Source organism: Harpegnathos saltator, unplaced genomic scaffold (assembly GCF_003227715.2).
Source record: "Harpegnathos saltator strain DR-91 unplaced genomic scaffold, Hsal_v8.6 scaffold18, whole genome shotgun sequence".
Classification (NCBI taxonomy): Eukaryota; Metazoa; Arthropoda; class Insecta; order Hymenoptera; family Formicidae; genus Harpegnathos; species Harpegnathos saltator.
Genome location: NW_020229961.1, coordinates 630,815 through 656,447, shown reverse-complemented (window position 1 = coordinate 656,447; position 25,633 = coordinate 630,815). Strand labels below are relative to the sequence as shown.

The window sequence follows — 25,633 nt, the reverse complement described above, 5'->3', positions numbered from 1 at the left end:
CGTACTAAGCGTAAGAGAACTTTGTTAATAAAAGTACTTTTGACAAATTCGCCAAAGTACTAGGCTGATACAATAAATCAGTCAGACGCGCGGTGAATTATGACACGATCGCACGATCGACAGGTGTTTCGACAATGTGTAGCTCATGTGAAAAAAGAATTTTTATTTTCCGCGCGCGGATTGTGAGTCGCGAATGGGAACGCGAAGCGTTACGTTCGCTGGAACGTAACCCAAATTATAAAATGGAGCCACTGTGTAGTTGTTAAGCAAATGCAAATTTATTCGAATCATAAATTCGCAGTACGATTAAATAAACGGCATTGCCACCGCGTGCTTCCATTATCTTTTATTCATATAAAAATTTGGTACAATAAATTATCGCACGCTCCTGTCAGAAACGCATTGCGCCCTGCGCGTTTTCCGATACGTGCAAATAATTTCTTCGCCGAATAAGTTTTTCCTCACAGGAAGTCGCGGTCAATTATAAGAGATTTTATATTCCACGCTCGCGTGCATTATTTAATATTAATAATGTATATACACAGATCCTCGTTTTTAAACGTGTCCGAGGCCAGTCGACAGTCGCTGGTGTCAATTCACGTGTTCTTTCCCTTTCGATATTAATAAAGGAAAATTTGCCGGAAACTAGGGCGCGCGGAGCCTGCGGGAGACAGGAAACGAGTACGTTCCACACGGGAGATTATCCTAGATGGTAACTAAGTAACGTGATATTACAGCGTTAACTGCATCTTTGTAACGACAGAGCGTAAACGTGTAACTCAACAAGTTGAGTACTTGTTCAACCGACTCCAAAACTAACCACCAACCGACCAGGCGCTCAACTACAAGTTAAAGCCGGACACGCTTCGTTTCCTAAAGGCGAATCAATTTTCATTGTTCGTCTATAGAAGCTAAATAACACATCTCCGAGGCTGTGTCTCTTTCGATCGGCATATCGGTGTCTCTTTCTAGATTTCTGGTGTCGATAGAAAACTGGACAAACAACTGGCCGCGCGATACAGACTACGAGAAAATAACGTCGTCCACTTCGACAACGCGAATGCACCCACGAATTTCAAAGCCACGAGATTGGACGGAATTAATGAATGCAAGCGCGTTCCGCCGTCGGAGATTCTTCGGCTATTATTCGGTTCGCGCTCCGAGAAGAATGTGACTCGATTGCCGCGAGATCTCTCGATGCCGCTTAATCTCTCGGTGCGAGCACGATAAATGCGAGAAATGATATTATCGCGATCACCCCCGAAAGTCTCGAGAGAAAACACAGCGCGCCGCTGCGCCGCTCGGATGCGATGCCGCAGCAATTTAACGCGCGCATCCCTACAAGTGCTCGCTGCAATATGCATTCGACTCTGTCTACGTGTGCCATTAAACGACGCCTCGAGTGCGACCCGAAATGTCGGTCGTAGCAAAATCTCGGAGAAATTGACTCGAACAAATCTCGTGGTAATTGGCGGTCTTTAACTCGAGCGACTGTGAAACTAGATAGATGCTAAAACTAAAACTAATTGTCGCGTTATCTTTAATTTGCGCGTTGCGCGTCCCGCGCACCGCCAAACCGACGAACCGACTAACAAAAGCAAAAAGAAAAAAAGAGAAACCGATTCCCTTGGATTTTGGATACCTATTGAAAATAAATTCATCTCGTTCAGACTCGATCGATTTCCGGACGTTTGGTCCGGCGCTGAGAAGAAAGAAGAAGGGCGACCGCATCTTGGAATTCGCAGATCGCAGAAAAAAGTCAGCAGCTGTTGCGGAGAAATTAAAAACGCATTTGCCGGCAGACGTTTACGAATATCTCCGCGGCAATCGCCAACATTTTTGTTTCGCCGCTCTACGTGCGTCATCTTTTTTTCCTTTTGTGTGCTCTCCGCGCAACTTTCAACCGCACCTCCCCTTTCCTCACGTCGTTGATTATAATTATGTAGGATCAAGCCGAGCGTTATTTCACTGCGGAGCAAGCGCGTTTTTCTTCTATATAAATGTGGAGCTATTTTGCAACGTTCGAAAAAAAAAAAAAAAAAAAAAAAACATTTTACGACACATCGTGACACTTTCCACTTTGCTCTTTATCCTACGTCTTGTAAACTGTGTGTGTGCACAATCGATTGTCAAATAATTGTCGCTATACCGCAGCGCCGGCTCGGCGCAGCCCGGCGCGGCCCGGCGCGGTTCTCGACAAATTCACATCAGAGACGCGCGCAGGCTTAATCCGAGCCGATTACTGTAGACCGGGGAGCATCAATGTTTGTCTTTTTTTCGAGGATCGTCCTTAATCACAGAATTAAAATTCGCTTTTGACGAGAGCACAAGAGACGTGCGCAAGAAAATGAGTTTATTACAAGGTTCATACCATAAGGTGGAAATGAAGTTTCGCAAATTTGCAATTTACCGCACGCTCGCTTTTTGACGAACCAAAGTTATCTCTCTCGCAACAATCGTGCTACAACAGCACAACGAGCGATTTTGTTTCAGCCGATCGCGTATAATCCATTGCTTCAGCAATTTATTATAGCGACTTATTGCAATTTGTATCCTGCCGCGCTTCATGCGAAAAAAAAGTGTGTTTTTAATTAAACTTTCTTAATTTCTTCATTTTAATCAAGAAACTTGAATGGAAAAGAAATTTGCAGTGGTGCAGCGGCGATCGAACATACACGAACGTAAACACGTACCGTTATTGCGTGCAACACTCGCTTCAATTTCAGACAAAACATCTGTAATGGAAGTGATTAATTTTCAAGATTGGCGGATAACTTGTGTGTGTGTGTGTGTGTGTGCTCGCGCGTATCTCGGAAACCGATAAGATAAATTTCTCAGCGCGATTGACAGCGCGATGTTCCGTTTGCGTCGCTTTATCTGCGGTATACATATGGAACATCGGAGGAGGAGGAGTAAATGCGAGTAAGAACGCGCCCGCCGCTGATTGAATTGAAGCGTGGGAAATCAATGGCTGGATGTGGTTCGACGCGAGGCTTCGAATGAATGCGACATCGGCCGGTGTCTGCATGACGGGAATTCTAATCGATGATTAATAAACCGAGTGCTTGACTTTCGAGCGCATCGAAAACAAGTCCCTCGTGTATCTACACGAGCATAAAACGCGCACGCCCGTTATTTATTTAAGACCTTCCTAAACGGGACCGCCTACATTATATAGCCGTCGCGACAAACGCGACGTCTCTGTGAAACGTAATTCCCCGTCGATGGTATAGTGCTAATTAGCGCTACACAGAGAATCGCGGAGGGTACTTGATAGTCTTAAAGCTTCAGGGAGAGGTTGTTAAGAACTACTACTTTGACGAACTCTCGCGCAAGTATATCGCGCGACACGGCATAGTTCGCACGGCGACTTAGCCAGCACAGCAGATACACGGGTGGGGGACGTGTGTCCGTGTCCACAAAAGAGGCCGAGCGATTCGATATACTTATTTATAAAGTTCGATTAACCCACGCTTCTCTCATTGTTGCTCCAAAGGACCGCCTTATGTCTCAAACGACGGCTCCGCGAGCTCTCGTTCGCTAACTACCTGGACAAATTTCCTCTCTTGTCTCACGTAGACCAAGATCAAAGGCTTTAATCGACTATCGGGGACGTGACCGTGCGAGTGAGTTTTATTCGTCATAGCACGCATCAACTTCCAGTCAATCCTCCTTCCAGTCTATCCTCGGCAGATCGTACGGACGATTAAAGTGTGCTGGCACAAGCGCGATCTACGAACGAGTTCACTTTCCACGCACACGCTCGCGCCGCGATTCTCCGTTGCGAGTTTCGACGAGTCGTTCGGTCGCGCGAGATGAACTTGTCACTGACAGTGAGAGAAGCGTTCGAGAATTTCGAATCGATTAATTATTATACATCACGGCAGCTGGTTACTAATCACTAATCTCTAATTATTTCTATATCCTAATTCGATGATTTCCGAAGCTGCTGATGCACGTAACGAGGATATGAAACTTGAGTGGCGCCCGACTCTGTCGGCTTGATTAAATTGAGAGAGATTCGCACGCATATCCGATACTCGATAACTTCGAATTTACAGGTTGGACCATCGTTCGCGAATATTACCGTTCGTGAGCGCGAATCTACGTAATACAATCACGCGGAATGAATGGGAGTTTGTTGTATTTTTGCGGTGTAATACAGACGCTGAAGGACCGTCGAGAAAAGATGTCAATATCGATGGAAAGGCCACACTTTTGCGGTCGGCGGTTTATATTTAATTCGTCGCAAAAGCCATAACCTAACTTTCGGATAAAATTCGTAAAAAAAAAGAAAAAAAAAGAAAAAAAAATCGCACGCCCGGACAGGCCTCTGGTAGAGACTCCGGCGGGGATTTTTTCGCGTTTTTTCGCATTTTCTCGCGATGGAATGTGTGCAGTCATTTTTCAACATCATATTCTCAAATCAAAGGTCGAATTTATTCCAGATCACTTCCTTCGATTGTAACTGATATCACTCACGTAGCACGGTGCTTAAGGACCGAACAGAAGAGACTGCTCGAACAAATCCGGTTAGACTTTGTTATGTCGCCAATTGTATGCACGACGATCCTCGATAGCCGATTAGCCGATTAGCCGATTAGCCGATGTTGCGATAACGTCTGCAATATGAGATTAACTTCGTAGTCGTTATATCACGTGCAGAACTAGTCCAATCTATTTAAGCCCCGTGTCAGACGATCACGAACGGTGAATTGATAATAAACCGCTCGCGAGCCTAAGTCTAATATTAGATTAAGCCTAATCGAGAGCGATCGTGTCACGAGCATCGGGTCTGTCCGTTCGAATCATACGACTCGTCTTGCGCGTATTCTTTGTTGCTCGAAAGGAAGAGTCGCGACACGTCACGTGGCGTCACATGACGCGATTAAAAGCGAGGCTAATCGGATATTAACAGCAGATACACGCGATAACAAATCCCACGCGTCAGCTTTAGATTAGAGCCGGGGGGAGCCGGGGGGTTAATTGAACGACCTCTTGACACGCGCTTGACTCGATGGACGACGCGTTATTAGACTACTACCTAACGCACGTTTGCGTGCCTCTCGAACCGACCGTCTAATCTCGAGCGCCCGTTGTCGGATGCATTTTTGCATCCTGCGCTCTTCTTTTTTTTTTTGTTGCCAGCTGTCGGCAAAACGGCAAAATGTCGTGCGCGTGAGAGCGAGCGAAAACGAAGAAAACATTTGAAAGGGAGCGTAAAGGGCGGTCGATCGGGGGTTTCGCGCCATCGACGGCTTCGTCTTCTCGGCTCGTCGCATTATCTCGAGCGCTTGGCGCCGGATGCCAAGTTTTTTCGCTACTCGTCTAGAAACGGGGCAAAATGTCAGTGTCGCGCGAGGCGAGGCAAACGAAGAACAAGCTTCAAAGAGAGAGAGAGAGAGAGAGAGAGAGAGAGAGAGAGAGAGAGAGAGTGTAAAGGACAGGAGGCGGTTGGACTTTGAAGGCGGCTAATTTAATGGTCGCGCTGACGACACCGCGATCGATCATTAGGAGCAGAGGGACCTGCCGCTGCCATTGGCAGTGGTGTCTGTCGTCGGTCTTACATACGAGCGTTCTGTACATGTCGGCATCGGCGAGACTGTTTCAATTGCTTAGAAATTCTCGGCGGGATTTGTCTCGGCGGAAAGTTATCGGCGCGCTCACCTACGCGCGACGCGTCGCGTCGAGAGCGAATAATTAATTTCGTGAACGCCGACGAGGAATGACTTTTCCGCGCCGTAGGCGAATTTCTCCTGATATTCGGCTTGGGACCAATCCCCCGCTCGAGCTCGTCCCAAACTCGCGTTTCATCCTCGATGGTGCGGGAAAAGTTGGCGGATGCGCGTCTCACCGTCGCGCTACGAAGGTGCGATTTATGACCCTTACGAGGACCGCGTCAATTTGTACACACAGTGTTTTCGCGGCGTTAAAAAGTCGCCTACGAACGACTCGTCGCCAAGTTCCATCTTTGATAAACGTAGATTATTACAGAGAGGGGGAGAGAGAGAGAGAGAGAGAACGTTTTACGGCGCTCATTAATTGAAGAAATTGACAATCCAGACTATTCGGGAATGAGCTTTTCAATCTTCGGTTACAAATCGGCTTCATTAAATTATCGTCACGTAATTAACATAGTATGTAAATTTTGCAACAATGTTCCAGCCATGATTTCAATTAAATCCCTATCAGAAGCAGCCTACTAATATTCAGTTTTGCGTTAATGTAGTTTGCCAAGGCACAGATTTAGCCGTGCGAATGTGTGTGGACCAGCCACCAAAGACCAACATAATACAGAGCTGCTATAATTACTCCGGTTAATAAGCGGAGCAACGTGTAAACAGCTTCTCCGAGAGAGACTTGTATAGGTAGACAACGCAGTCAGGTAAATAGTTAGTTACAACTTGTGCCGCTGAATTTACATCGAATTCTGATGCGTTGATTTTTTCGCGATCGCGACTAATAAATACGATTATATTGTCCGCCGAATGTTTCGCTACGCTACGTAAAATACTCCATTTTATCCGTAAAATTGAAACATACTTCCTTGTCATTATTACAAACCAATGTCTTTGATATAGATTGCTACATATTTTGCTACATACGTATTTCTCGCATACATCGCGTAATTGCTTAATTTCTCTCGTTATCATATATTTTTATGTTTCCTCGATCCATTTTATCGATTTTGCCGATTCGCGATAGCCGAATATTCCGAGCTGCGGACGCGATGTCGCGTTTTTATCCGCGCATTTCAACAGAGATTATATTTTTCAACGTGCCACTGAATAAATTGCGAAGGATTAATATCGGTCGGGGCCGGCGCCGTCGATTATACGCGACTGTGGGATGTTACCCGCTCTCGTTGAATGCACTTTATACCGCCGAGTTTGTTTAATCAAGTATGCGGTGTATACTAAATGGAGGATACGCAGTTTGCCGGAGCGCACTTTTATTGACTCTTCTGTCCAAAGCTCATTTCGAAGCACGCGCTTAAGCGGCCGTGCACGTTGTTGCGCACGGGTGCTTTCAAAGTTTTCTCGTGCCGTGAAAGTAAGCACGCGAAAATAAGCGGCCATCGCATCGTGCAAATTTGCGCGACATCGAATGGAAGGAAAACACGAGTGTTCAACATTTATTATTCAAACACGAGTATGATCCTCGAGTACGCTCTATTTTACACAGCCTGTAGAAGGAAAGTAAACGAGACAAACTACTGTAATTTCAACTTGAAACTTTCCGCTTTATACATACGTATGTACAGAAAATTCATTGCAATTTACTCGCGCTAACATATTAATCGCGTGCATACAACTCGCACAAAAACACGAGTTTTATATAATACTATTTCCGTGTGAATGTCCAAGTGCGAATTTGATCGTCATTGAATTTTCGCAACGTTCCCAGAAGTTGGATTATCGACAGTGAATCGCGAGTGTATCGCGAGTGTGTTTTCTTAAACGAGGCGAAGTAATCGGGCGAAATAATTAAATAAGATGCAGTCGGCACGGCGAGCTTGCGCGCGCGTGCGCGCAAAATATCTCACTCCTCACTCGTTTGAGGGGAGGTTAATTTCTTTTGTCCATCGCCGGAGAGAGCGAGTGGAAATGCCCCTTTTAAGATTCTAGCGAGATCGCTCGCTGCGCGACTCCCTGTGCGCACGTATACATCCTACGTATATTTCCTTCACTAGACAACGATTTCACTAACAAGTGCAGTAGATTGTAACGACACGCGAATGATCAGCCGAACTCCGAACATCCTAGCCGAACTCTAGGAAGGAAGATGGAATGTACAGGGAACTGATCAATATTCTTTCCGCTTGCTAGGGCAGATCGTGAAAGGAAGCTCAATTAAATCGGCTCAATTCGACCGGTCTCAGTGTTCAAGAGAAAAGATTCATTCGAGCGATCCTTAATTTTGCAAATTTTCATCTTGGATTGGTGATTAACACTGTTTGCGTGCAAGATATAACGTAACATTTCAAGACATTTTCGACTATCGATCTATAAACCGGTTTTTGCTTTGCGCTTGAAACCAATTTTCGATTAACGCGCGCATAAAAGTTTTTGCATTCGATTAATAGATATAATATACTTTCGTTTCATTTTTAATTTAATCTCTCTCTCTCTCTCTCTCTCTCTCTCTCTCATTTCCGTCTTTATTCGGCGTAGCGCGATAATTGGATAAAAGAGAAGTAAGAAAGAATCAAGAGTGAAATATTATTTAAAAAGCTGAAGGTGGAATTGTTCAATTAGTGTTGAGCTCGTCAGGGCAATCATCGTTAAGCCTTCTTCAAGACGAGGAAGGAAATTGGCCAACGCAGAGATCAAGTAAATCAGATGAAATCAGATGAAACAATGATGACGCACTCTCCTCAACATGTGTATTGGCATCCTTCGTGTTGAAAGCCGAGAACTCTTTTCGTGAGGGAAAGGAAGCTCTCGTTATGGAACTCATGAGTGAGTCCTGTCGTCTGCTTGATACGCATCGTATGTACACCATAGCGTGACGAAGGAGTCGGCCATCCAGGCCGATAACGCGCGCACAATCCATCCAGTGCGTAATTTAGTATAGTGAGCTACTTACACGGATGCAGCGCATGCTCCACGTGCTTTTCATTCAACGATCACGAACCCGATAAATGCGGTCTGATTCAGATGTGACTTCCGGCTTCGTTTGTATACAGATGATTCGCCGCTCGGCGCATACAGTTGGCCCATTTAAGACCAATTGACATCGCACAATGAGACGCGCAACGCTTTCAGTGGCCTCTAATATTCTTCCACGAAACGAGAAAAACGCGGACATCCGCGGTTAGGTAATTGCTCTCTTCTTTATTATGATTGTGTTTGTTTGTCGTAAGCATCGAAGTGATGTGTATATTTCGCGGTAACATATTGCTGTAACATATTTTCGGAGTCGCTGCGTTTTCCCTCAGCGGGATTTCCACTGTGGGCCTCGATGTTTGGCAGATTTATTTCTTCTCTCTTGTGAGACGGCTGTGATTTAACGGACAGTATAAATATTGAATGAATGTAAAAGTCATGTATGATAAAAGAGATAACGCGTAAAACGTAGCGTATGTAATGTTTCGCATAGCTCCGAAACGTTCACGTTTCGTGTAGCTCCAGTTGAATTTGATTTGTTTTCTCCTTTTTTTTTTTTTTTCGAAAGCTGTGCCGAAAAGTTATAGTAAAGCTTCATTGCGACGGCGTTTCGTTCGCACGACCTTTGATCTGGCTTTCCCGTTTGCGTATTTATTCGCGCCGATTCTTTTCTATTCTCCGCGAGGGGGAAAAACATTCTTTTCCCCCGGCTATTTGATCTCCTGCCGCCGCCGAGTTTAGGCATTTTTTACATATACATCGCGTTGTTGAGCTGTTATTGCGTGATGCTGCCGTTCCTGGAACTTTGCCCGACACAGCATTGTTGCTCTTGTTGGCCGGAAGTTATATTATAACAGCGAGTGTGTTACAAGCTTCCAACATTGCGCCCTCGAATCACGAGTACAAGTGACCTCGTCGTTATCGCGGAGGCTTCTCTAACCAACTTGACTCGCGCATCTCTTGTGTGTTATTACAAGGCGCTGCTTTAGAAAGGATTCTTATGAATACTTTCTAAACACAATTTTTAATATACCGTTCGTTATACGCCAACGTCCTCCTCCTCTCTCTCTCTCTCTCTCTCTCTCTCTCTCTCTCTCTCTCTCTTTCTACTTGACTGCATAACGCTACGACGCATGTCGAGATCTCACCAAGGTCTTCCTCAAATATTACGCTTATGAAAAAGTTGGGATCTACTTGTGGAGAATGGACATTTTTCTCCATGACATGAAAATGAAGATTTAGGAATTACTCGCTCGACATCGATGCATCCTCCTTGGTCGTATAATATTGTTATTACTCATAAACGTCCCCCTATATAACCCCTATATGACGTTATGAAAGATAAAGATATCAACGTTTAAGTGTGAACCGTAGGATGGTGGAGTCGTTCGACGAAACGATATTGATTTGTATCGTCGAGGGTTCAGAACATGGATCACGCAAATTTGTTTCAGTCTAAAGTTGCAAAAATTGCAAAACGCGTGCTGTGGAGTTTCGCAAGTGACCTCACCTTTGCGCGGTGTTTAATCGAAATTGTTTCACGGGAGTTACGTGATACATCGCGACACATGAGCTCGCGCCAACAATATCGTGTAGCATTGACAATGCAGTTTTCACTGCACGTTCTTTCATCAAAGTCTCGGTAACCTCCGTGCATCGATCGAGCGTCGTGCGAATGATCGAAAAAGAAAAATTTTCCGTCACGACTCTAATCGTCGCGGGCGTAAGTGATGTTTAATCAACGCGCGCGTTTCTCCACATTGTCATTAATTGCATGCCATAATGCAGCGTTTTTTCTTACCAGTGGGATCCTTGGTCGTCGATCGACGTCGTTGACGACCGTCAACTATTTCCGGGATCAAGTGCGATAGTCGGAGTAGACGTCCGGTTGGAATTATCTCTTGACAACATTCTCGTTCGAACGTAGAAATTTACGAGATTTAGCGCTCGCAAAGTATCAAACGCGTCTTCGTCTAATTCCCGAGATGCCTTTTTACAAAGCGTAGCGGCATGCTCCTCATTCCTATGGATTTGTATCCACGGAATTCCTTTGCTCTTTTAAGCTTTTAAGAATGCAAATCGGAAAGCTGGACATTTCCACGATCGAATTTTGCGTAGTCGTGTTAATCGGCGCAGCGGAACATCCAGACGATACTCGGCGCTATTTGAATAACAAAGCGGTTGCAACTTTAATTGCCAATGCAGCAAGGTCGATTAATCGTACTGATTGTAATTTAACCGATCCACTGTCTTCTTCTAGATCGTAGCAATGGCCACGATCAATACAGGGCGGAAATGAATATTTGCTGAAGCGTTGGTTAACGCTAATCGACATTTCCGAAATTGGTCATAATCGTAATTAATGGAAATGCATTTGCACTTGTCTAATGCATTTCCATTTCCAATGCGTTGCGAGCGTATTTCCATACGCCGGATAAAAGTGCTGGATAAGCGCAAATTCGACCGATTTTAACGTTAAAATAAATGGAATCTTATGACACATAACATCGCATTTGCCGGATGACTTTTGTGGATAGCAGAAGGACGCTCGATATCGAAAGGAGGACTATATTGCGAGATTATTGCGCGCTCGACAATTAAGAAAAAATAGCTTTGCCAGGTGCGATTCGAATCGCCTTTCGGGAAAGCTTCTTTTGATAACGCGATAAATTTCTGTCTCATTTCTAATTGCCAGCAATTCCCGGCACAACGGGCATAATTAAACTATCTCTGCCTCCTCTCTCCTTCTCTCCTTCTCTCTCTCTCTCTCTCTCTCTCTCTCTCTCTCTCTCTCTCTCTCTCTCTCTCTCTCACTCTCTCTCTCTCTCTCTCTCTCTCTCGCTTTTGTTTCATTTCATTTTTATTCCCACTTAACACGCGTGTAAAAATGTTACGCTACGAGCCGCTGCTCCTGACAAAATTTCGCCTGACAAAGTTTCCTCGTGACCGCCGCCGCTGGCACCGCGTATACACGTACGACTTGTTAGCATTTCGAGCAAAATATGAAGCGAACGTCGAGCACACAGCACGATTTACTTGACGGCGAAAAAAAATGTTGCTTTCGCTCGCGCGCGCGCGGCATGCGGTCAATGGGTGCATCGAAACATTGCAACGGCAATACGGCTGGACGAATAATTGATGGGTCATTTCGATTTCGTTGTGCGTTGCACGCAACATACCATCGATGTGTATCGGGCCAAGGGTGTGTTTTCACGCGAGGCCACTTGCCCAAACATAGCGACTCTCGTTTCGGTCTGCGTTAACAAATATTGAATTTTCATTAATCGTTATTGACTGCACAGTCGCGTTATGGAGTGCGCATTTATTCGCTTCGGAAGCTGTCGCGCGCGCGACATGCCATAGAGAGAAAGCGAGAGAGCTGCTTATTTTTCTGCCTCGAATAAATCTAAAATTACACACCTCCGTCGAATTTCAGCAAACCAAGTCGCGCCGCGCAGTGGGGTATTATTTTCGCTAAACCGAGCATGAATTTTCTTTCAACGCTCGGATCTCGTCTTTTCCACTTTTCTATAATTCTGTTCTCGCGCTCTAGCACTCGGGATTAAACGAATAGCTCTATGCGAATCCGTTATCGTGATATGAAAGTGACAAGAATGATATACGTTGCTGGATGCGGCGAGCGTGATTTAATTAGACGTTAAAAGCAATACAAGTAGGCCAGTCGTTGTGTGTGCAATATCACTCGTCGATTCAATGGGACAACTATGGGACACGAGCGCCTGCTCATTGTTGCGTAAATATCTTCAGTTTCCCTCTTGCTATTATTAACATCACGTCTTTTCCTTTTTAAACACGTATCGTGAGAGAGATGGAATGCGCGTTACGAGTAACGTTTACGAATCTTGTTTTTTAAATATCAATCTAAATAATCAAACAATCATCTAAATAACGATCGTGATGTGATGTAATGTTTATTGCATTACACGTGCTTTCACAGATATAAAGTTCAGCAGACACCGTCGATTGTTTTTATCCCCGGATCACTGTGGCCGAAAAACCACCTCATTTTAAGTACGCAAACTCGTCGGCAGTTTTATATGCTGTTGCAACCGTGTTTCGCCTCGTCAATTTGCCTCCTCAAAATTCGCGAAATAAATTCGCGCGGCACGAAATATCGAGAAAGCAGATTTCGTGAATATTTTTTCTCGCTGACGTAGCGCGCGTTTTACCATATTTTGCGTTCATTGTGATCCGAATGACATGTCTGAAAGGTCGAATATTCGCGTACTTCGCTTCAACGAAAGAAATTGCTAAAATGCCACTTCTACAACAGATCTTAAGTAGGAAATTTAGTTTCAAACAAGAAACTAAGCTAAAAACGCCCATTTTCACAAACAAAAAAGAAAAAAGAAAACAGCTAAAATCGCATACACAAGACCTCAAAATAACAAGAAAATTCATTCTTTATATCTGCCAATTGAGACATTTTTGAAGATTCGAAACTAGGAAGAAATCCTGTGGAAGATTATTTTTCATTCTAAAAAACGCCTAAAATCACATAAAAAGTTCTCAAAATAACACGCAAATCACGACAAAACTATACAAGATCATAAAAACCTTGTTTGGTTGTAGTTTGTGTGTGTTTTTTTCTCTTATTTCGAAGTCTTTTAAGCGTGATTTTAAGCATTTTTGCTGAATGAAAAATAAAATATCCCACAGGATCTCTTCCTAGTTTTGAACCCTTAAAAATGTTTCAATTGGGGGAATTTAGAAAATGAATTGTCTTGTTTGTTATTTCAAGGTCTTGTGTATGCATTTTTAGAACTTGTGCTATGCGTTTTTTATTTGAAAATCAATTTCCCACAATATCTGTCCTAGAAGTGGCATTTTAGCCACTTCTAGATGAAAGATTCGCGCGACGAGTAAAAACGCTTGGCTGCAACTCGGCTTACTCGCAACAAATTTAATGCGACCATTATGCGCATCTCAAAGCACGTCTGACACTGTGTGTAGGGAAGCGTGGGTAGGAACAGTGATATTGGCAAAGGGACTTTGGAATCTCGCGAACTCTGCATTATTAACGTAGAAACGGCGCGACGGTAACTTTAACGGATATCGTATATCGTATTTTGCGCGGCAGAAGAAAGGGCAAACAAATGAACAATCTAGATATCCAGCGGATCGGATTGTCGTATATATCTTTCTCTTTTTTTTGTTGTCTTTTGATGGAGAGTTAAAAAGCATAAAGAAAAATTAATGTGAAAGGGTGTGTTCGTGATTTGCGAAAAATTACATCCTGAACAGAGTGTAAAAAGGAATTAAATTTTATAATGCGAGCAATGTTTGGCGAATTAGAGGAAATAGATTTCATATACCACCACCACCACCACCACCACCACCACCACCATCACGAATGTTCAGTTTTGTTGTCCGATTGCGCGAGTTGCTTATCAAATCAGTCATCAGTCATCAGTCGTTGAATTTATCGATGGTAAATAGAGACATTGTAGCAGGTAGAACATTAATCATTCTATATTCTACCGTAAATTCGACGATTTTGCTCATGAAGCGCACAGATTATGCACTACGAGCACGAGAAATTATTTAAGAGCGACGAGCTTTCGTATTTTTTTTTTTCGACGGAAATCCTGCACTTTATGCCTGCAACGCGCTGGCCTTCAACACACAAGCGACGTCCGAGCGAAAGTCAAAACCACGGTTTTCCGTCACGGACGTGAAATTCGCTGAAACATTATCAGCTTGAAAGTACCGAGCGAGCACGTCAACATTCACAACGCGACAAGTTTCAAAAGGATCGTGCGATTCCTCGTTACAGATGCTCAAACGGAAGCACGGAGAAACGAAGAAGCAAAGACGGCGGGGGGGGGGGGGGACGCGAGATCATAAATACAGAAAAAAATTGCAGCTCGTACGCAAAACCGTGCGAATAAGTAATCTATTTCCGCTCGGCGAGCTACGAGAAATATCAATCGCAAATGTTCGCGCAGATTTAAGGATTGAATTCGGATCTTTTAGCGGAGTAAAACGCATCGCAAGTGCGATAGTATGTCAAATGCGGCGCGTGGATTTAGAAAAAGAGACTGAGAGAGAGAGAGAGAGAGAGAGAGAGAGAGACGCGACAAGTAAGTTGAATGAAATTAAATAAAAAGCTGTAAAGTAAATATACCGGTAGGTGAGATATTTCTCTCACAAATTCAGTCATATCGATGAATCAACTTTCGTCAACAAGGCATCGTCTAAGTTACGCGTTCCGCGAGAAAGAAAAGATATGACTTTTCTCGACCCTCGAGGGCGCGTCAAACACACGAAATGACCATCGCGGCAAAGTTCTCGCTGCAGAGTGCAGCTCGTAAAGACTCCACACGATTTTCTTTGCACTTTCCTGCAAAACTGCGCGCCGAGCGAAAACTCAAGCATCATTCTCAACTAAACTGCTGTGTTTTAATGTGTGTCAAGATTTTCTTTTTTTCTTCGAGTCGGATACAGAGCGATGAGCCATCCTATCCTATTTTGCACTAATGTTACTTGGTGTCCAATCTCTTGTGTGAATAAAATTGGCGGTGGTGAATTAAGAAGCGGCGTACTTTTAACACGGATGATTATAGTGTACAATGTATTACGATGTATTAACGCACGACAGTCAACATTGATGCCCTCGGCATCATGAGACCTCCGCGATAGTGATGGCATTTTCGTCTTTATCTTGCACGCGTCCCGCTCATGAGAATGAAGACACAATGATCCTCTCGCAGCTAGTCGCGTCAGCTAGGATCTTCGTACGCTCGTGTATGTATCGTTCATAGGCAACCATAATAGGTATTATGAACAATGCGGCATTGTCGGTAGATACGCGGCGATCGGTAAATCGCGACCAAGGCCAAGCTGCGGAGCTAACACCACGCGGAATTCCGTAACGACGGGAATTCCGGCATTGTCTCCGTCTAATTTACGTTGCTAATTCTAATTAGCAGTCAGTCGTAAGACTGAGCATTCGTGACAATTCCGTGACCAGAAATTTCTCCATTGGTTTTTAATTATCCGATAATTGATACACACGCACACGCGCACGTACGTATAGCGTACGGCGATTGCCGGCTGAGCGCGTATCGCAACACAGAACCGGCGCGGGCGAATATTGTTTTAATTTAATTAACTGCTAAGATTAACCATTGGACGGGCGAGCGGATATCCTTGATCATTGGTGCATCGCAGGCAGCATCACACTTTTGCCGTGTCAGTGTCATTAAAACTGAAAGTCCGATCACAAGATAAACGTCGGCGATTCCGCCGACGAATTGACGTCAAAATCGACCTTGACGTGTACATCACTCGCGGTTTTCCGACACCGGGAGTTAACTATCAATGCAATAGTAATCCTGATGATTATCAAACGTCACTGTTTCGTTACTCGCGATTAAGGAAAAATCTATAAGGTGTCCCGGGACATAAAGATTTATTTTCTTTTCTTTAACGATCAACTTTTGACATCAAAATTTTGTTTCTTCCACACGAGAGAGAGAGAGACACAATTCCTATAAAACACCTGCATTTTAATGCAGCGTAACGGGAATTTAATTTGCATTAATTAGCGCCGTGTAGCATCGCATCGAAGTTACTTAGAGTCGTTTTTATCAGCAAGTATTTCTATCGCTCGTCTCTCGTTAACGCTGAAGACGTTAACGACTCTTAAGTGAGCTTTTGAGGAGGAGATCCACGATTCATCAGGATCAATTATTCAGGGACATAGTTAACAATTTTGAGAAAGGAATTTCGTTCGTTTGCGTTGGAAGCACAACACAAAATTGCTTTCGTTTTCCCTGTCCATAGGGAAATCCATAGATGAAACGCAACGCGATTCTGCTCGAGCTGACGCACGTTAAACAAATTATCTCGATTGATGTACCGATCAAATCGTGGTTTTTCAATTACGTCTACGTGATTGAGTCACATGCATGAGTAACCGCGCTCAATGACTTTAGATTAAAACTATTATCGGCACGAAATGAATATCGACGAAATAAATTTTCGTTTATTAATTTATTGAGCATGTGCATGCAAATTGCAAGTATAAAACTAAATGTGTTAAACATTTTTGATTGGATACACTTGCATCACCTGCAAAGTGATGCAATGGTAAGTGTTAGGAAAGGTACGTCACTCGTATCATCAATTTGTGGCAAACAGGTGCTTTTAATTAGTGCTTCTCAAGAAAGTCGCTTGATTTACGAAACGATGCGTCTACTTGTGTCGCTAGAACCGTGCAATCTATCGAGAATGTTTTCACAGTAAATGGGTACATTGAGTAAAGTCGGGAATTCTCTCACGTTAACCGAGTATGCGACCGTAATTAAGCGCGCTGATTAAATTACGGAGCTTCATCGTCGGAGAGGTGCGTATCTCCTTTAAAAGAAAATCGGGGTCGTTTATCGCGACATAATCGACAATTATCGGCTGCTGCTTTTATATAGACCAATCTAAAAATAAAAAGAGGAGGAATTACGCGATGCGACGCGATGCGACGCGACGCGACGCGACGCGACGCTCTCATACGACGCTTATACGCGACGCTCGCTTATACTCGCGATATTGTTAGATAACTCTCTAATTACTGATTCGGTGTCGTAAAAAATTATCATGAAACGTGCGTCAATGGCTGGTCAGAATTGCGCCACTTATCACTACCAAGAAAGGTTCTCTTCTGTTACCTCAACGTTTTTATATAAAGACCGATGCCAGTGGGAAATATCTCACAGTCGTCACAGTCTCGGATAGAAGAGAGAGAGAGAGAGAGAGAAAGAGGGAGAGAGAGATAAAGAGCGCGCGGAAAAGCCCTCTAAAGCTGTTTTGTTAATAGCCTCTCGCAATCTCAGTCGTAAGCATGCCACTATTTATCGAGCCGATTGAACCGCGTAATTAATTGTAGCCGAGATCATCGAGATGCGTTTCTGCAATATTCCGTTTTATCTCGATCGACACGTTCGTCTCTCTCGCGAGATGGGATTTCCAAAATTGAAAATTGACTCGTATCGGTTGGATCTCAGGAAAAATGTTAAAACACTCAGTAGTCGTGAAAATAGATTGCAGGTCTCGAGTGATTTGTTTCCGTATTTTTATAATCTCCTCGCAAATATCGATGTACATATCGAAAGTACATATAATCTAGCTTCTCGGGTATAGGCGAGAGCCAGTTTTTAGTACTTTTTATTCGCGAGATAAAAGAAGGGTCGCTCTCTCACTCGAGACAATCGACCCTGATCGCCATTCGATCGCGAACGAATACGCAAAAGATACGCCGCCACTGTCCTGCATCGTTTGCGCGCGAAACCGGACTCACGTGAGTATGGTGACACGTGAGTGACACACTCGCAATTAATTGCAAGACTATCCTAGTGCTATTCCGTCGCAATATTTTATCATCATAAAATTTAATATTATGGATAAAATTTTATAAAAAATCTTTCTCTGTAACAGCACGCTAATACACGTTTAATGTCCATTTTTCTCTTCCAACTTCGCAGATTTCAAAGATGCCGCTGTCGGAGTTCCGCAAGAAAAAATTACTCTTCGTCTTCAACGCTTTCTTCGGTAAGAGTATACACGATTATATTACATATAGACTTACGTCTTGTATCAATTGTAAAATATTCGACGTAAATTCGGGTAGAGATGTATTTATTCATTTGCGTTTACAGTAGCGCGTTCAACGCGTTATTCAGCGATGATGAAGGGGTCTCGGTGCAATTATTTCGCAAATGCTGCCACAATTTCGCTCGAAAAGATTCACAATGAGAAATAAGAAAGCATTGATCCTCCTAGAAGCTGGTTATGAAACGACGGCAAATGATATAGTGGCAACAAAGCAATCTCAACAGCGCCATGAGACAGAGCGATATTTTTAGTTTCTCAAGCACAATTTTATGCGCCATTCATCTCGACGACATCTCTCGATCGTTCCTTCACCGCGATTGTTTATATTTCACGCGTAATGAGCGAGCAACGTAAAAACAAAAGTTCGTTTGAATTCAATCGTTCAATTGTTCAGCTCGTTCCCTCAGCAACATATTAAAAAAAAAAGAGAGGAGCTATTTTCTTCGTACAAGTGAAAATGTAACACGTTTGAAGAGATCGCGCGCTGTGTACAACGAAACAAACAATGGCCATCACACGAAGAAGGCAAAGAAAAGTCCGAGTGGAATTATCGTTGTTGATTAAGCGAGCTTTATCAATCCTACACGTCGCACGGAGAGCACGGAGAGCACGGGAGCGAAGCTCCTCTCTTCAGCGGTGCAATTTTTCTCCGCCGCTACAATTTGGCCCGCGTTACAGCCGCCAAATGCGCTCGACACCGTCGAGCGGGAACGGTTCTCCTCGAGACTCGAGACATTCCGAGATAACATTTACCGCTTCCCCGCAGCGCTCGTTGGACGAAAATCTCCCGTCGCCTCGTACAGCTCGCCGAAACAAATCCTCATCGAGCGGTATAACGTAACGAACGAGGTGGTGTCGCATCCTCGCGCCTGATGGCATCGCCATCCCTTCCAGCAGCGGCGTTGCCGCGCGCTGCTATATTCTCGTCGGGATTCTCTTGATTCTCTCCTAACGACCCTATTTCACTCGCCCTCGCATTCGCGCGCTCTCTCTCTCTCTCTCTCTCTCTCTCTCTCTCTCTCTCTCTCTCTCTGCGAAAAGCTGCGCAAGCCATATCGTTTCGACACGAATGAAATACGAAGTTCGCCCGAGGGTCGCTCTCACGCGGCTCTTTTCGGGGGGGATGAAAACGGGATCGGGGTGGCGCGGCGACGCGGCGGTGCTGCGGGTTGCCCATTCGCCCCGCGAGGAGCGAGGTGGGACGTGTACGCCTATTTACGCTACGAAGGCTCCAGGAGATAAACAATAGGCGCCGTCGAGTCCGATTAAAGGCGCTTGCCATGCTGCGTATGATACACACGATGATACGTGTCCTAATTCCCTGCGTGCGTACGTGCGTGCATGCGTGCGTGCGTGCGTGCGTGCGCGTTAGTTAGTGTCCTTCTCTCAAGAGGGTCGTTTTAAGACTCCCACAGGACCCTTAAGCGCTTTTCCTTCCCTCCCTCGTTCTCGAGCCAACCCGGCCAACTACATGCTTCATCGTATCGGACGTAATGAAGCGGGATTGCGTCTTCCACAACGTTACACACGTAATTTCTATTTGTTTCGCGCGATTATAAAGATCGTTCAAGGAGCAGCAAGAACAGCAGAGGAGCTCTCTCCTCTCTCTCTCTCTCTCTCTCTCTCTCTCTCTCTCTTTCTCTCTCTCTCTTTCTTCATTGGAAATGCCGTCGTTGACGTGAAAACATTGGCTGACACACATTTAAGAAAGTTGTAAGAACTGCTCCGTCACGTTCGCTTAGGGAGCATGATATTTCACGTAGAGAATCGCGTGTTCTCGGTTCTCGGTTTAAATAATTAATTTCAATCTATACCGGCTATATATATATATATATATATATATATATATGATGTCACATTAACGTCTCCCTCGTCAAAGCTCCATTAATTTCGACTTGTTATGCTGAACGAAACTGACGCGGCGCACTATTAGTTTCGATACTCAAACCCGTTGAGAAAACTCGCGAGCTTCGCGCGCAGTCCACTTGCGATGGACTTGACGGATGAAATCGTGTCGTGCACGCGCGCGTTTTCACGATGACGACGCGTCGTCGTCATCATCATGTAAAAGTGCATCGTGTGCACGCGTATAGTGCGCTACATTGCGCGGATCACGCGGAGGTCACAGGCGTGCACACGCCTGGCAGCCCTCATTAACCCCTCACGCGCTTTCTCGTATCCTCTTTGACCGCTGCGATTGGCCGCGCTAAACATATCCTACGAACGCTTCTCCGCGAAACTGATACGTTATTTCACCTACGTGACCTATCCGTGCGACACGACGAGGTACGGGGGCGGGGGGGGGGGGGTTACGCATTCGTGTTTACGTCGTCGATACACGACTGTGTCCAATCATCTCATTTTCCAATTTGAATACACACGTCGTGAGAGAGACTTGTCTCCTCCTTCGTGAGAGGAGGATTTGTTTTCGCGCTCATGGAAATACAAATGTTGTTATCTATTATTCGCATCATCTCGCTGTTGTTTTTGCAACCAGTTGTACGTTACCGTTATTGACAACGTACCGATTGCATCTCCGGACGCATTCATTATTTGCTCAGCCCGCAATCCCGGTTTGTCAGCCACTCAACGGAGATACCGGGGAGAGATCATAAATTCTACCGCGTTCTATCTCGTTGAATCGTAATCGCCGCTTAACGGAATTTCCGTTACGGGAGTCACGAATAGACGAAACAGAACAGTGGTGGTTACTTTCCGCAGCGAGACAGAATTAATAAACGACAAGTCGGGCGGAAGCCACGCGAAAAAAAAAGAAAAAAGAAAAAAGGAAAGAAAAAAAAAACGAATAAACTCGCCAAGTGGAAGTGGGTCATCTTCAGAAAACCAACGATATCCGATCGCGGCCGAGAGGCTCCAAAATCGAGTGGCGCAATCGTTCATCTTGTCCTTTAAGTGAAAAATGTACGATGCTCTTCGCGAATGGTAGCGACAGTCGGGTACCGTATGTCCGTATTTTGCTCGAAATAACAAATAGCCGCGCGCAAAAGATCTCGGCGAATAAAATGCCACAACGCCGGACAATTGCATTTTTGAGCAAAGCGCAAAGCACAGCAATGCGAATAACAATCGTGTAACGTCCTTCCCCGTTCTTTCCCGCAGATGTTAATCAAAGCGGCACCATCGACAAGAAGGATTTCGATCTCGCTGTGCAAGTAAGTATACAAATGCATCGCATTATTCTCTTATCTCCGGTGCATTCTACCGCAAACGAAGGCGAACGAGATTTGTTCATGCCGCGTCCGGCAGCAGTATCTCCTTAGAGACGGAAATATAATGCTCTGGTGTAACGTGTTTCTATCTCGCTTCGTTTTCATTCTCGCTAATCGGTAATCGCGCTAATCGGTCAAAGATATCCGGAATGCCCCACCCCTCCCTCCTCCTCCGCCGCCGCCGCCGCGCCCCGGTTGATTCCCACGTTATTTTCGTATTACAGCGAATCTGCAACTCCAAACATTGGAAGCCGGACGATTCCACGTCGCAGCACATTAAAGACACTTTGATTAAAGTCTGGGATGGACTGAGGCAGCGAGCCGACGCCGATCAGGACGGGCAGGTAGTGATCGTAAATATTTCCGCGCTCGCTTTAGCGACGAAACCATACCACGAATTACATACAGTTCATCACCGACCCGAGACCGAACTCTCCGAAACAACTTTGCGAATCTCTACTTTATACCTCACACTCCGCATTTCGCCTGCGTCGATCGACTTTTAAGCCTTCTAAAATAACTGGTCGGATTTGCGTTTGCTCGAGCTTCACTTCGAGCAAGCTGAAGGAATATTCCGCGATATTCCGAGATCCCTCTCTCTCTCTCTCTCTCTCTCTCTCTCTCTCGTGACTCTCGATTGAAATTTGCGAAAGACAGAGACACACTCAGAGGCGGACATACGTGTACGTGCGATATTATAAAACATGATCTCTCATCTCTCTTTCAGATCAGCCGAGACGAGTGGTACTCGATGTGGGAAGAGTATGCGAAAGATCCGGCGCATGCACTCGAATGGCAACAAATATACATGAACTTCATGTTCGATCTCGAGGATTCTTCCGGTGAGTCTTCCGAGAGAGCTCGCGTTGCGCGGCGAACGAGGAGCGTGCGTATATTACAGCGTAGTTACGCATGCACGGCGCGGAAATTCCTGAAATACTGTTGTAAATGCAAAATTATTCGAGCCGAAAACGCCGAAAGGAGGAAAGCGTGTATCGTGTACGCGTCATCGATTCCATGGTCTTTCCCACTGGGCATCTGGGGGGCACACGTTACGGTAAATTCGATCGTAAAGTCGACGCTATTCTGTTCGCGAATCGCGCACCCTGTTTTTCTCCAAAATCCCGTTACTTATCTCTTCGGGCGAGTGACACACATGTACGCGATGCGTACATGTGTATATTATGTCATTTCTTCTTGTACCACTTGCACCACTCTTTACTCTTAACGTCAATACAACCGCGCTTTTGTAGACAAGAATATAAATATCGACCGAGAGCGATACCCTTATTGAGGACACGATAGCCATCAATTAAGCAAGCAACCCTGTTCGTTCCCCTATTATTCATTCATACCAATTCCTTCTAATAATATCTCGGCCTTGTGCACCGAAATTTCCCGTTTAAATACACGCCGAGATCCCATACACGCAAAATAAAATACGAAGTAAAATACAAGTTTGAAACTCGAGCGCGATCTTTTCTGTGTGTCCGTCAGGTGACGGATCGATCGACGAGACCGAATTCAGTAAAGTGTGCGGCAGTCACGGTGTCGAGGAAGCCGAGGCACGCGAGGCGTTCAAGAAATTGGGGGTGGTGAGTACCGACCGATTTTGAAAAAGAGAAAAAAGAATTGAGAAGAGAGAAAGAAAAATTGAAAGGAAGCCTGTGACGTCGCGCCGCGTGTTTCGAGTCTCACTCGTCTAAAATTGTTTACTTCTCCGCAGGGCACGGAAGTGACTCGCGAGAAATTCGCCGATCTGTGGAAGCAATACTTCTGCTCCGACGACCCGAACGTACCTGGCAACTTTATATTCGGAAAGACTTCCTTCTAACTCTTCCCTGCCGCCCCCATGAAATTGAAATAGCGCGCGTATATTTTCGTCGTTCGTCGACAGACAGATTGTTATTTTACGTAACCGTGTGACGTTTGCGCTAAAAAGGTAGAACGAAAACTCTCTGTTAATGTGCTAATGGACAAACTCTCTACTTTTGGTCTGTCGCCCCCGCTCGTGTGTGTTATACGTCGTATATCGAATTAATGAATATCGTTGTGGACGAAACAATCGAGAACGAACTTTACGCTATAATGCCCCCTTCCCTTATTCTCTGTCGTCGTTTAATCCGCGCAGTCGCGCCGCGTGCTTAAATTTCATTTTCTCGCCGTCTGCTTGCGGAAGATGATTTCGGCCGGATACGCGGAGCTTTGCGCTTTTTAACGTTTGCAGATTTGTCTACCTCGCTTGCTACGGGCAATTTTTTTTTGCATCAGCGATCGACAGATGCGACGAAACGAACACGGGATTGACAGGACAGAATCGGAGGAATTTAGAATTTGTATCGCAGCTTTCTCTTTCGTTGCTGCATTGCTCCATGCTCCGACTCGATTCTCACTTTGACCGTACTTGCAACTGAGCTCCCAAATTGCCAATTTCGACACCTGCTAGCTAGCTTCTCTTTGTATTTTTGACGTTTGACGCAAAAGGCCGATACATCCCATATGATGCGTCAAAGATGCGTCAAATCAAAACCCATAAGCTAAATATTTCAACACATGTTAGAGTTCGGATCGTGCATCTATCTATCTTTACGGCATATATCGACCCATCGCCGTCGAGAAGCTAATTACGCCCATGTACCCCATGTAAATAAACGCCCTTGCGAATATGGTATTGTAAAAGTGATTAAGCTGTTTCGATACGCGGGAGAAGAAGAAGTAGAGGAGAGGAAGAGATCTCACCGAGGCATATGACGATTAAGCCATCTTTTGTCGTGTATATGCTTTACGAGTTTTCGAGGGGGAGGCCAGTCGAGTTTGTAAATCCGTAAAAGGTTCTCTTTTACGTGCCGCCGATCTCACGTTTTCACGTTAGCGCTCCCGTGGTGGCGGATCATCGCGGATGACGCTCGATTGTATTTACAACTCGATGGAACTGATTGGCATTCAGTGAGAGAGAGAGAGAGAGAGAGAGAGAGAGAGAGAGAGAGAGAGAGAGAGAGAGAGAGAGAGAGAGAGAGAGAGAGAGAGATTCTCCTCCTCGGTGTGCGCGGCTGCGAAAGATATTTTGAGAATTGAAAACAAACGGTGTATGTCCGCGCCAAACGCGCGCACCTTTTCGCACTCGCGCTATTCCGTCTCTTCTTTCTTCTCTTTGTTTTTATTTTCTTTCAAAATGCTATGCATTGATTTGCGTGTTCTGACAACCACTTTCTCTGACCGTTTCTGTTCTGTGGACGCAATGGAAAGTTTTTTCTTTTTTTCGTTAATTTCTAATATTCCGCAGATATTGTTTCGTTTATGTTGATTTTAGAAGATATGTAACCGCAATGATGTTGCATTAAGTTACAAATTTTGCAAACGACGATTTCGTTGTGATCGATATTATCGTATTTGTATCGGTGTAAATTATACAACTAGGAACATATTTGTCAATTATATTATAAAACATCAATCGAGGCGTTTCCTCCTTTCTTTTTTTCTAAACGTTAATGATTGCGTAATGAGACGAGCGTACATTATATTGCGTTATATTATACGAGCGATCAAACAATTTGCGAAAAATATGGAGATACAATTAGTATATTTTCACGATAATTTAATTTCAATTAACCAAAAACTGATTGCACACGAAGCTGATACAACGCTAAATTAGGAAAATTGTATTCTTCTTTAGATTTGTTTTAATTATCGATCACTGCCCGTAAAGATACAAACATAACGTACTAGATCGAGACAGCGCTATGTTCAATCCATCGTGTGTGTAAATAATAACAAAATGAATATTTTCCGTACTCGTTAGAAGATGGATGTTACACAACAATGTAAATTGCTAAACTTTCGTCCGTCGTAAGTCATAACGATCGTTAAACGAATATACGACGCGGCTATAAAGAGGAGGCTATAGAGAGAAACATATGAATGTAACGATGCACTCGTTTGATTTGATGATAGGGCAGGCAAGGAGCAAGTGACACATGTTAAATGTTGGTGAAACAAACAACAACGTAAGCAGAAAGCGAAAGAAAAATAGAAAGAGATAATTTCAAACAACGTCGTACGCAACGATAAACTAATTGTGTTTAAATTGGCCGATTATCTCCATTATATAATTCTCACAATCCGCGTGCTTTTCTATGTATTATGCTAAAATAAAAAGATAAGATG

The 25,633-nt window shown here is 44.4% G+C and overlaps 1 protein-coding gene across 2 annotated transcripts in view; it reads left to right on the top strand.

Annotated features, from left to right (window-relative positions):
* Positions 1 to 25,380, top strand: part of Scp2 (Sarcoplasmic calcium-binding protein 2) — a 32,403-nt gene extending 7,023 nt beyond the window's left edge. The window contains exons 1-7 of one of the 2 annotated variants that reach the window (XM_019840509.2): positions 17,797 to 17,925; positions 18,110 to 18,176; positions 21,360 to 21,412; positions 21,694 to 21,813; positions 22,197 to 22,311; positions 22,967 to 23,064; positions 23,196 to 25,380. In XM_019840509.2, coding sequence (XP_019696068.1) covers positions 18,119 to 18,176; positions 21,360 to 21,412; positions 21,694 to 21,813; positions 22,197 to 22,311; positions 22,967 to 23,064; positions 23,196 to 23,303 — 552 coding nt within the window. In that variant the 5' untranslated portion in view covers positions 17,797 to 17,925; positions 18,110 to 18,118 and the 3' untranslated portion in view covers positions 23,304 to 25,380. Of the gene's footprint in view, positions 1 to 17,796; positions 17,926 to 18,109; positions 18,177 to 21,359; positions 21,413 to 21,693; positions 21,814 to 22,196; positions 22,312 to 22,966; positions 23,065 to 23,195 lie in introns of those variants that run through there. The other variant, XM_011137941.3, reaches the window with a different exon arrangement.
* The last annotated feature ends 253 nt before the right edge of the window (positions 25,381 to 25,633 follow it).